This window comes from Tyto alba, unplaced genomic scaffold (genome assembly GCF_018691265.1).
Source record: "Tyto alba isolate M040663 unplaced genomic scaffold, T.alba_DEE_v4.0 Super-Scaffold_22, whole genome shotgun sequence".
NCBI classification, from domain to species: Eukaryota; Metazoa; Chordata; class Aves; order Strigiformes; family Tytonidae; genus Tyto; species Tyto alba.
The window spans coordinates 40,446,881-40,460,257 of NW_024881296.1; the positions used below are offsets into that span (position 1 = coordinate 40,446,881).

Below are 13,377 nucleotides of genomic sequence, written 5' to 3' on the forward strand. Positions count from 1 at the left end.
GACACGTTTCCATTGCTCTTAGGACACAATTGCCTCCAACCATCATTGCCGTCTTTTATTTCCTTCCACAAACCTTGGTCCTGAACCTCATAGCCTTGGGTCACACAGCTTTTTCTCCTCTGCCGGTGTAATACTTTGTCCCACAAACCTGCTCAGCTCCACCATTTCTGAATCAGGAAATTTCTAGGTGGTTAGCTTCTTTCTGGTCCCTGTATGACATCTGTACAGCATGTATGGGCTTAAAGCCGTCCCCACGGGTGTGTAGAAGTTAACAGGTCACCAGAACGTTTTGTTTTACCCTTAATTGTCTACTGACTGCTTCCTTGGTTCATAATATCTTCAATCAGATGGGAAATGGGGGAGGGAGGGAGAAAGAATGAATCCACGCCCAGAATGAAGCCCCATAAGCCAATTTCTGTCAAGATTGAAGAATGAAGCCTGACAAGCCGATGGTGCTACAAAGCCCTGTACACAGACAGCAGAGGGACGAGGTGCTGACTCCTTGGCTGAAACAGTGCACATCAGTATAATTATACCCTGACTTTGTCCCAAAACCTAGCAAGGGTTACTGCGTTGTCTTTTTGAGATTGTGGTCACAAAATTAAGTCAGTGGTGGGCAATATATTCAACTCGCTTTCATACACACACTGCAAGCCTTGTTACCAGGGCCTCACAAAGCATCTCTTGAAAAAGGAATACAAGATGCTCTTTGTAAATAAAAGTTCATGAGTCTGAGGAATGAAGTCATTTTCCAAAATCGCAGTGAACGATAGTCTTTTTCACAAGCCGACAAGAAGCTGAGGGGTGGGCTTGAGGGAAAGGATCTGAATGAAGCATGTTAGAGAAACCACTTAGCCCATGGCACAGCCAGACTGCCTCCCTCCTCCTCCTCCTCCTCCTCCTCCTCCTCCTCCTCCTCCTCCTGCCCACAGCTTCCCCTCCCCCATGCCAAAAGAAAAGGTTGGTCTAGAGGGTTTTTTAATCAAATTTGGCACCTTTCTGCCTTTCACCGAATAAACTGGAGATGTGAAAAAATAAACAGTCACGAGAGTCAATGCTTCACGTGGAGCCGTCGGATGGGGCTGTGGGAGGGTGGCGTGGAGGAGGGAGGAAAGGGTGACCTCACTTTCTGAACGGCAAAGTTTGAGTGGGAGGGTCTCGACACGAAAGGTAAAAAAGGGAATGATGTGAACATGTGAAGGAAGCCAGAGCACCGAGCAGAGCGTCAGTCTGTATCCTGACAGGGTGAGATAAGGTAGCTGAGGAGCCAGCGGTGCTTTCCTGGAATACAATCTCTGTTTGACACTCTCTGCTTAAGCACTGCCCATCTGTATGTTATTGAGCTGGAGCCTCTGGGGAAAAAGAGGAGCCACAGGCACAGAGCGTGAACGAGGGAGGCAGCAAAAGAGCACTTCTTCCCTTCTTTTACTTTTTTTCCCACCCCCCCTTTTTTTTTTTTCTTTTAAATCAGGATCTGGTTAGACTGCCTTGAAGTGCCACATCTGGAAACTGAATGCTGAAAGAAAGTTAAAATAACTGAGGCACCACTAAGCCAAGGGGGGCTGATTGCAGAAGAGGGTAAACAATTACTGAGACGCTAGAAGACCACTGCTGGATGTAAGGGGAGGAAATGGCTTTGATCTCCGCCTGGCCCCTCGTTTCTCCTATATTATTCTTTTTGAGATGCTTCTCCTCCAGCACAGCCTCAAGTGAGGGAGGCGGTTTTCAGTTTGACATTGAAGGTAGCTCAGCGGCCAGCGTGCAAGAAGCTACTGTTATCAGAGGGCAGCAGCAGGCAGTAGCTACTGGAAGTTGGGTGCCTTTTGCTGAGGTACAGTAACTCCCTTCTCTCTCTAGCGTCTGTGCTTTTCTGCTTTCATCTGTCTCTGTTGAAGCTCCCATCTGGTTAACGTTAGCTTAATCTTTCAATCCTTAAAGCGATACCGGAGGATATTTTGCGGGGGGTCCGAGACGTTGCATTGCGGGACTAGAGAGATACGGTTCCGACTTCAAAATGTACACATGCCCTGCCTGCTGTAAGCAGACAGCTGCTGTGCTTTGCAGTGAGGCTGGCGTAGCACGTCTCTGCCTTTCCTGCCAGCGTAACTAAACGGGCCTGTCCAAACAGAGCTATTTTACAAGGGTTAATTGTCACAACACTATCCTGCTTGCCTTGTTGTAGTTCCTGCAATTGCAACTCTCTTAAACTTCCAGAAAGAGTTTGTTTTTCGGTGGCAAACACTGTACTGTAGAAGTTTGTGCTTTTGTCTCTGAACGCCACAATCTGAAGTTCCTTTTCGTGGTGAGAGTGCGGATAATAAATCAAACGTGTGTAGGAAACTGCCCATAGAGAAAACACCTGCAGAGATTTTAAGATTTACAAAAAGTATGAGGTTGAGATTAGTGACAAATTAAAATGGAGAGAACTGAGGAGCAATCCGACAGTGGAAAATTTTCCTGAAACCCCTCTGGTTTGGGGTTGGTTGATACTCCTCACTCTAGCAAGGCTGCATCAGGAATGGGCTACTCAAACATACAGCTTGAGAAAACAAAAAATGACTCCAGCACAGACTAGAAGGGGGGGACAGTAATGTCTCATGCGTGGGAGATGCAAAGTAGGAGGCAAATTGAGTTACATAAGGTCATGGGAAGGGAAAGAGTAGTTCTTCTAGCATAACATCCAAAAATGAGGTGAGATTAGCACAGCCATGTCTCTGTGACAAAATCTGGATCGCAGGTCTCTGATTCACTAATTTTCCCCCCTGCACTCCAATTGCCAGAACTAACAACCATGGAAATATGTGCCCAAGCCCTTCGGACAGCTGGGGTCACCGCAGAGCTGGGCAGAGCTCATCCCCCCCTCCGCGGAAGCTCCAAGCAGCTGGGCAGCCTCAGGAAACGCCTGCCCACCCTGCCAGGGGTTTGGTGCGAAACACGACCTGTGTGAGAAAACTGGAGGCTAAACCCTGCTCTGCTCAGCACAGGGGCTCTCGGGACCCATCCCAGGCTTGGACGGGCTCCCTGATGTGGGATGCCCTGCTCTTCTCTGGCCTGGGCTCAGCCCCAGGAAGCTGCATTGCCACCTGTTGCTTACAACGTGGAAAGTCCCTCAATGAAATGCCTGATTTAAGAGCTGGATGGGTTTTGTAGCTGCTTTGCACAGGATAATGGGCATAAGTGATTATTAGCCTTTTCAACACGATTGCGCAGTATGGTTTTCCCAAAGACATGTTTCGCTTTAATATTTTAGACTTTACTTTGGGAAGTGCTGTGAGATATATCGGACGCTGCAGGGAAATGACACTTAAGTCTCCTTCACCCATTGCAATCCTCCCTAAAGTTTCATTTCTACAGTCTGATCTAATAGACTCACTAGCTGGTGTGTGCTCTGGCAGTTTACTTCAGCCTCTGCGCTGGCAGCATTTAGACTCTGGATCCCATGTTGTGAATGAATGATACTGCCTGCTATCATTACGCCAAGGGCCTTGGCTGCAGGATTTTATGGTTTCATGAGGAAGGAGCCAGGATTTCAGGCCCCTTTTCTAGCTGCAGATTCACCTTATTATTGCATTTCAGGGCCCGCCTCCATGGCAATTTCCAAGGAGGCGCAGTAGGATGCTCTTTTGGGATAGGGCTCGCAGCTCTGTAACCGTGAGAAACTGCTTACCCACTGACCCACGTACATAGCTGGTAACAGGAGCTGGGGAACCAGCTCTAAGCCCCGAGGTTGATGCTGCAGCCACAGAGTGATGGTCTGGTAGTCCCTCACCCCAGGAAGGAATGTTTCCTTTGGTCCTCAGAAAGCTTCCCCCCTCCCAAAGCCCACCTCCCCTCCCTCGGCCCCGGGAGCGGGGATCATCCCAGCAGGTTTGAATCAGCCTCTTTCGAAGCCCAAGTTCTTAACCCGCAGCTCACAGTGAACCGCAGAGTAAACTCCCTTACACAGCGCAGTTTGATTCAGCTCCTTCATCTAAATATTGACTCAGGCCTACAGCTCTCCCAAGCAGACAGAGGCTGTTAGTCACATTGAATAGTGCCAAATTATACAGAGGGGGCAGATTTACAAGGCAGAGTAACGGAGCCACAGATGGGGCTTCGTCGTGGACTGTGGTGCCAGTTAACCGCATCAGGAAACATTGCTGCTGTAAAGCCGGAGCACAGATCAGGGCAGACAGAGACCAGGACATTTCAGCGAGCTGGACGGCACGTGCCCCACGCATGATTCTGCTCTACACAACATCTTCAGAAATCTGTAAGGTCTGAAACAGTGCTGGCGGGAGTTTCCAAGCTATAACTGGCGGGATGCTCTTAAATCCTGGTTAAGAGTTTGATATTATGAACCTATAGAAGAACAGGACATCCTATTTAATGTAAATACATACTAGTGCATATTTCCCAGTTATCCTCTCCTCTTCCTCTCCCACGTTTGGCAACCCTAAACTCAGAGGAACTGGGACAAGTGGTTTAAAAATTCAGAATGAATGTTAACGTGGAGTTTTCTGTGCCTTGGATTTGAATGAAAGCTTCTTAACAGCAGAGAGAAGAGGACTAACTGCATTTTCAATACTACGCTAATATGCTGTACCCACTCACAGTATGGACCATGGGACTGAGTCGGACTTCAGGCAACATCTAGGAGCTTGGTGACCAGGTTGTTAATCAATATGTGACCCAGTACACCTGAAGTCGGTACATAAACAGTTCATAAACTTTTTCAATCAGTCAGGCACTGTCTTCAAGTATAAACCCAATTCCCCATACAGTAATGGAGACACTACATTTTTAAAGCCTTTCATTCCTAGCGGTCTTCCCTGGAGGCCCTCAAAGGAGCCTCTTCCTCTGTAATGCCTATGTTGAGTACTCGCTTCAAGACAGCTTTATTAATCAGCTAAAGTCTGGGGCACAAAATGTCGATGTTTAAGTTAACTGACTAGATTCCACCCAGTGAGGTTTCATGTTACCGGCATAACGAGCACTGGTAGTGACCATCACGGAATAAGATATCTACCTCTCTGCCTCAGTTTCAAAAAGAATGCTTATAAAGTGATGAAAATTATTCAGAAAAGTATCATGAAAAAGATTACAGTGTTAGGAATTAGACGATAGCTGAGATACTCTACAATCCAATCTGCTTAGCTCAGAGGGAGGTTAAGAAAAAACTTTGAACTTATTGTGTAAGCACATACACAGGCAAAAAAAAAAATAATAATAGGCTCGCTAGACTAACAAATTAATGTCTCATCATGTGCAACAACTGGAAACTGAAGATGACCCAGTTTGGACTACCAGTTAGTTACAGATTTTAATTTCAAAGGTAATTAAGCACTGGAGACTTTATCCAATTGTGTTGGATTGTCTATCAAGAAGCAGATCAATATGAAAAGCACTCTCAAGTACTCAGTTGCTTGTGTGCTGTTTAGGATAATTAAGTTCCTTGGCTCACAAAGGCAATAAGGGGATGTGGGGCTAATGGAGATATTACAGTGTCAAATGCTGATGTGTATGGCGGGACAGTGGGAAAAAGAGTGAGCACAAAGCATTGGATCCAGTTCATCAGTATAACCCAACAACAGTTGGTGACATTAAGTCAGAGATTAATTTTTTCAAATAAGGATAGATTAAAATATTTTACAAGGAAGACTCATCAAAGATGGAAACAAAGGATTTAAAACTGACCATATAGGTATCAAATGAAAGCAAATGACTGGCAAAGATCAGAAAGCTTTCTTTTGGGGTTCCACTCATGAGCTTGGACACAGCAGAAGGAAAGGGGGTGGTGAGACACTTCCAGTTTTGGTGAGACATAATGATAAAACTGAAAACTAGAGGTAACTTCTGAGAACAGTTATATCCCGCTGTCAAACACATGCCTTTAAAATAAGAGGCAGATCATAGATTACCATGTGGGTCTGAAGCCCGCCGCTGTCAACATTTGTGTTTGTAAATTCCATTGTCATGATGGTTTTAATTATACAGGTGTAGATTTTGTGCCCCGGTAGGAAGAAAGTTCCTTACAGAGTCTAAGGTGAGAATAAACATGAGGTACAAGACATAAAATACTAGAGAGTATGGCAAATGATTCACTGTGATTCACATTGTGCAGTCACTCACTGTAATGTAAAACGAATGTAAGGAGACATCCAGAAAAAGACTCGTTTCATTGTGATATAAATGACTACATGAGGTCAAGAAAATAGTGAAGAGAACCCAGTAAAGGAGACGAGTGTGGGAAGGATTAGTGGAAGAAAGGGATGACAGACATTCTGTGGAGATACTTGCCAGGCAGGAAAAGATAATTTCAAATGTTCTCTATGGAAAGAAAATGTGAAGCAAATAGTGGGAAAGGAAGCAAACTAGAGCAGGAAGAAGACAAAAGAGAGGAAAAAAAATAGAGCAAGAATGAGATAATCAAGAGCCTTAAGAGTAAAGAAAAAAACTAAGTAGTTGGGGCAGGGCAAGAAGCCAATTCCCAGAGTGAAGGAAGACATGATATTGTTGGACAGATGGAAGAAGAAAACTGTTTCCAGCATCAGTGTTTTTGATTTGGGGGAAAGGCAGTGAGGCAAAAGAAGTCCTTTAAAGGAAACATTTATCATAGTCAAGTCAAAATTAGCCATATATCATAAGAGAAAGTAAGAGACAGAAGTTATCTGATGGTGCTTGCATGTTAAAATTACATGTTTGACAATGTTTTTTCCCACTTGACTTCTACCAGCAGCTGCTGATCTAAATTTTCAAAAGCAAAAGAAGCGGTGTTTGAGGTGCTTGCTTTCTACTTCTCTAAAGCAACAAGCAATAATTAGCATAGGACCTGTGACAAACTCGCCTCTCTAAAATGGCTTACATTAAATATAGAAAAAGAGAGCAGTCATAAGTCCCAATTCACTTGTTAACAAAGACGCAAACTATCACCAAATTGCCTTCACCCTTTCCCCCATAAAGGTCGGAACAGAAACTCTTGCAGACTGTTTAGAGAAACCACAATTTGATCCTTACTTGTGGCATTAATCTGTTCAAAACAAACTAGCACTAAAAAGAAGCAGCAGAAGACCTAATCCTGAGGTGTGAGCCAAAAAGGGTTTTAACTTGACATAAACCTTTACACTCTTTTAAGCTAATGGGAACTGCATCTACCTTTAAAAAAGCAGATCTTTAAATGAATTCATTTCAGACCCTTAAGGTTATGTTAGGTTAACTCCCATAATGGGCAATTTGGATTTCTAGCTGCTGTTTTTTTCCTGGTACAACAAGGTTATGTTCTGAGAAACATCTATTAGTGGGGAGGAAGTTTTACTGCAGATGTTTGTGATTCCAGCTTAAGCTTCTCATCAAAGCTTTAATGAAAATCAGCTGCTTGGAGTAGAGCCGCCAGACCCCAAACCTTTTAAATCATAAGAAGCTGAAACAAATGGAAGCACAGGACAGAGCAGATGGATAGTGGGAAACGTTCTCCATTTCAAGAAGGTACATAAAGCACACACCAGAACAATGTGATTTAAACTCCACTGCAGTGAGTTCCCACAAAGTTTTGGGCAAATACCAGCAAAGTTCCCCAAAGCTTATTCAGGGTTGTGAAAACCAATAAAAGGCATTTCATGCCCACTCTTATTCATGACATGGCAAGCAAATAAGGAATTAAAATTCCAGTTTTTCCAGGGGGCATGAGAAGCAATAAAGGAATTGGTTTCTGATGGAGAACTTGTCCTGATTTAAGCAGATAACAATTAGAGCTTCTAGTGTTCAAGAACTGTGTAAAATAGGTCTAGTTTCTGACTAATGTAAAACCAACCACTGATAATTTATAATTTGCTTCTGGACTTAGATACCCAAGTATAGACACCCTTGTTTTTTGCATTTTAATTGGTCCTCTTGAACATTTGGATCTGATCCCAGTTCATTTTCAGACACCACCATGAGCTGGGGGTGTTTGGGTTATGCATCCTAATGCAAGGTTCAACAATTGCTGATGAGGACTGTACACAAAGCTGTTAGAACGCCACAGATTTTGAAATCTAATTCTTTGTCATGAAATGATCTCAAAGAGATTCTCCTAACTATCAGTCAGAATACATGAGTGTATTTGGCAATGCAAACAGAGATTGACTAAAATGCAATAAATATGAACTGGCCTTGTTGTTCCTGTTTAGCTATATTGTGTAATTCTTTAGATGTTTATCTTCTTACAATGAACACTTCAGAAATACTAGAACTCCATTCTTTAAGAAACAGTGCTAAAGATTCAGCATTCAAGAGTTACTAAGATACCTAAAAGAACCAAAGAATAATAGAGGGTTGTGAAAAATATTTTAGAAATTGCTATTGCAAGTTTACAAGACTGTAAGAAGAACAAAAATACTATTTTTTTAAGTCATGACATATGGAAGTCAGGGAGTATGGGAAGAGCTGGCACACTTGAATGTTAATCTGAAACATAATTTAATAATTACTGAATAAAAAGACTCTACCTGCACGAACAGCTTCCAATATGATCAGTAATCATAGCCATTTTAACTAAAACCGTAAGGGTCTGAATCATTGTTTGACTCTGTCTTCCTAACAAAAACTAATAAAATGAACTTGTTCAGCCTTTCACCATTGGCATCAGGTGGAAGAAAAAGCTACACAGAACCAGCACCTAAACAGGGTAATTTCTGAGCTGTGTGGTAACCTGTTACCACTCTAAGATGCATCCTGTTACTGTTGTATGAAAGGCCGCCTGAGTGGCAAGAGGTGAACAGACTTCTTTCCTGCCAAGGCTAATGCACAGCCAGTATGTCCTAGGGATTCCCACTGTGGTTTTTCACCTCTGATCCTGGATGATGGCCCACGGAGAGCCACAGAGAACCTGCCGTTCATGACTCATTTATGCTGTGCTCCCCGCTCCTGGCTCCAGGAACTCTGCCTTGAAAGGACTCTGTGAAAGCAAGCATTTGCCCACAGAAGATCTGTTCCACTATCCAAAAAAAAAAAAAAAAAAAAAAAAAGAAAAAACAAAAAAATAAAAGAGCTGGCAGGGCAAAACATGGCACGGCCCTCCCTACACCGGCTATTAAAATCCTACATGCCCCCAAAAGGCTACCATAGCATGGCCCACTGAGACTTGGCAAGGTCTCCAGGGCACCAGTGCTTGGCTCGGATCCATTCAGGGGGAGAGGTGGGCAGGTGGTGAAGCTCTAGACATGGTGTAAGGTCAGAGGGGATTTGTGTGCCCTACTCAGCTTTTTGCAGGTTCGTGGTTTTCTGTGGCTCCCTACTTCCCGTCAATGGCAAGGATTGTCTGCAGAGGCTCAACAGAGTCTTTAAGGCACCAGCTAATTACTTTTAAGTCAGCTGGAAAGATGGGCGTGGGCAATGGATTTTTGTGAGGGACAAGGTAAAAAATAGGTGGGTTTTTTCTCGATGCATCTATTCTTCCCCCTCTGAGCCAACAAGAAACTAATTTCTTCTTTATCAGACTATGTTTATGATGAAACAAGCCAGGGATCGAGAGGCAGTGAGAGATCAGGGCAGGTCACCCCTTCTCCTGAGCCCTGGTCTTTCCTCCCTCCTTTCAGAGCACAGCTTCTGCCCACCTGCATGCTGGGTGTAAGGCACGTAGTACAAAGGTAACCACGTCGAGCTGTCTCCCTTCCTTCCCACACATCTGCAAAGCGCTGGGACCATCAAGGGGGAAGACCTGTTACTGAGAACGGCCCAAAAACGCGGCACCTTCCCATCAACCATCCCCAGCAGCTGCCTGGTTTGTCCACGGCCGGGCCGCCCTTGGGAGGCAGAGGGGGATGAAAGCTCTTTCTCTTGATCTTTCGGGATTTTCACATTGACTTGAGTTTCCTGCTAACAGGTTTTTAAATGGATCCCATGGCTATTGGCCAAGTAGATCACTGTATGTATCTACTGCAATTCCAACATTTCAAAGAGCTACAAAATCAAACCAGGAAATACTAGAAATCTGGGGTGAGGGGAAATTGCTGCAAAAGGGAAATCAAAGGAAGCTTCAGCTTCACACTCTGAGTTTTAACTGTCCCACAAAGACAGTTGTACCTGCTTTAAAGGTCACTTTTGGGTTTTTTTATCCCTTGCAAATTTTTGTCTCTATCTGGAAATCTCTCAGGGAGTGCTGTAGTTTGTCAACTGATTATGTCTTACTTATCTGGGGGACTCAAGGATAAAGTATGACTCAGAACATGCATTTCGTGTGAGTGTTTTGTGGGGACTGGCTGGAGAGTGGTTGATGAGGAAACAACACAGAATTATTTATCCCTTTTCCTGTAAATTGCTCTCCTTGAATAAACTTGGCATTTTCTTTGAAAGAGGAAAATCAAATAGCTACCTTTCCAACTACAGTTTTTCTATTTCCAACAGAAAGCATCTGTAAGAGTAAGTTTTTTATTTAGTGGCTGTAGTAATAAGTACACTAGAGCAGAAGCTGGCATTAATCTCTAATCTTTAGCCAGCTTGCAGACAGCTAAAACATTTTAGCCCTCCCCCTTTTTGGGGAAGAATGCCTTTTAAGCAGAGGCTTTGTCTTTCCCACTGTATATGGAAAAAATGACTACACACTTCTATGGAGAATGCCTAGCTGAGAAATGTTTATGTTGGATCCAGCCCCATCTCTGTTGCTGAATGGCATTTTGTTTTCCACTTGGACTGGGAAGGGGTAACAGTCTGGAAACATTTTCAACACAGGAAATTTTTTTAAAATTAAATACAATTACTTAGTCAAGGTAATAGATAACGTTGCTCTGCATAAAGCCATCTGTCTTTCAGCTATTGCTTCTTTTCACAGGAGTCACCATGTGCCCACTGCAATGGAGGCACGCACAAGCCCACTCAAGGAACAAGCATACAGAGTGACAGTGGGCTGGGGAGGGGGTTCCTCGTCATTTTTCCCTGTTGCCCATGCTCTGCTTTGCTTATTGGTTTGGGTATTACCCATGTGCAATTAGCCATACTCACTCTCTCTCTGACTGCTAGTTCTACTGTGCAACAGGAAGAAAGAGAGGTAACTTTTGTTTTCTATCTCCCCTGCCATAAGGATTTTACCTTGAATCGGAGCAACTAGGTTCACTCTTGTTAGTTTTAGTTTTAGCAGTCTATGAGCTCTTTGTCTAAAACTTTGGGGAGATGGTCTCCATCAGCATCATAACCTGTTCTTTATTATCATCAAAAATAAACGTCTGTTTTGGAAGCTGATGAGTTGATAATTCCTCGGGTGATACATAAATATTCCCAATTGTCCGGGATAAGTCAGCAAATGAAGCTTCCAAATTAGACTGTTATAAGTTATGGCCTTGTCCTGTCTCCCTTAAGGCCATCACAATTTTTTCAGTAACTTCTGAGGAGAGCTCAACCTCTCTGTGTATATAAATGATGGAGTTCTTCTGGTGTTGAGTTGTTGCTTAACACAGTACCAGTTGAAAAACCAGACTAAATTCAGCCATCAGATATATTCTTTAGCAGCTGGGGACTGGCTGGACACGGCGTGCCTGGCTCCAGACCAGCTGTAGCCCTGTGCTCTCAGGTGGGAGCATCACTGAGGATGCTGACAAAAAGGGACGGTATTGGGATCCAGGCACAGGGCGTGACAGAAAGAACACCAGTAACAGAAAACAAGGCTTCACTTGTTTCATCACTGATTGGAGAGTTCACTTACTGAAAAAGATTACAGATTCCAAACCCTTGTCACTGCTTTATTTATATTTTTTTTATGTTGCAAGATGCAAATTACTGAGCTTCATAGAAACACACTGCTGGAGCTTTAATGAGCATTTCATATCACTTACCTAGAAAGCCCCATTATTATATTAATTTGCCCAGATCTATGGCAAATGCACACAGTGAGGCTTTAATTTTCATCGAACTTATCTCATCTTAGAATTTAATTTAAAAAATAAGAACGTGCAACAGTGTTTAGGGTTTTTACTGAATGACTATTTCAGCAAGATAGAATTTGCTTTTACATTTGCAAGCTAAATAACAAAACAGAAATCTTGTTATTGTGTAATTCACATAATTGCTTTAGTTTGTAATCTCATTAAATGCAATTAGAACTGAGATACCTGTCAAGATAAGTAGATAAAAAAAGATTACCAGCATTGTGCCCAAAAGTCTTCACCAACTCTGGTTAATTCCTAATTTACAACATCAGTGGGGCACTGGAAGTAATAAATATCTCACAGTTAACAATGTCAGAAGTTTAAGAGAACAATCCAGGAATTTAATGTAGTACACCAGGGTGTTTATTATAAAACTATCATGAAGATTGATTTGGAGACTAAGCTAAAAAACCTGTTCCTCTCAGAAATGTTTACAATTTTAAAAAGAAGTTTAAAATTGCAAATGTCTAATTTGCATGAAGTTTCTGCCCTTGAAATGGTAGCTACTAGAGAGTGGCTTTTTGCATGCAGACAGTTCTCTAACAGCTGTAGCATCCTATTAAGTGGGGTAATTAACCATCTAGCTATGATTTCACACACTGAATTAATTTCTCCAGTAATAATAGTTAGAATGTGACCTTTCTAGTCCAGAAGAATTTGATACTGTCAACCAGAGGTAGTGAAGGCTTATAGAAATTATAAATAGAACTTGGAGGCCTAAGGGGAAGCTGGTGAGCAAGCTTGTTTGGTTTTAATTCTCTAGGTTTCTGAGGCTTCAAAGCTCAGATAAATTTATCAAAAATCAATGGAGAAGAAATAAAATTGCAGAGCAGATGCTTGATTTTGTCTGCATGTTGGGGAGTACATCACAATGTAGAGCCGGACTTCTGTCCATCTCTATGATGACTCTGACGGTAGAGCATGTCTGGCTAACAGGTCAGTTATTAACTTCTGAGAGTCTCATTCTCCAGAGAAAGACAAAGATCCCTCTGAAATGTCACTTCATAGGGATTTATAGGTTCAAGTACAAAGAGAGTCTTGAATTTGCTATTACTCAAGGTCTTGGAATTTGAAATCCATTTATTTCTTCAAATGCTAACTTAAACTAGAGTGAAGTATGACAGCTCTTAGAAAGGGCAGCACCAGGGCATTTTATTTTTAAAATTAGTTATAGTTTAACTCAGCAGTTGGAAGAACTCACAGCAACCTCCTCCATAGCCAAGACCTAGTCTAGGAAGATGCATGTAGCAAACTAAAAGAAATTAACAGAGCAGGTTAAAAGGGGAAGTTATCAGCATAACTTATGTTATTTGTACCTTCAGTAAGAGCTCCAGCTCTTCATTTGTTTTTTCAAGATGAGGAAAATATTTTAATCATTGTATCTAACAAAAACAAATGTCCTGAAAGATATTGTCACAAAAAAAAAAAAAAAAAAATCCTTATATATCAAATAGACATTTCTATATTCATATTTCCTTCCTTTTATGAACTGAAGAAAACA

General features: G+C 42.5%; 1 protein-coding gene across 1 annotated transcript in view; it reads left to right on the plus strand.

Annotated features, from left to right (window-relative positions):
• Nucleotides 1-1,170: 1,170 nt before the first annotated feature.
• Nucleotides 1,171-13,377, plus strand: part of LAMA4 (laminin subunit alpha 4) — a 105,897-nt gene continuing 93,690 nt past the window's right edge. The window contains exon 1 of the mRNA XM_033007996.2: nt 1,171-1,831. Within this exon, the coding sequence (XP_032863887.2) occupies nt 1,631-1,831 (201 nt within the window). The 5' untranslated portion in view covers nt 1,171-1,630. The remainder of the gene's footprint in view (nt 1,832-13,377) is intronic.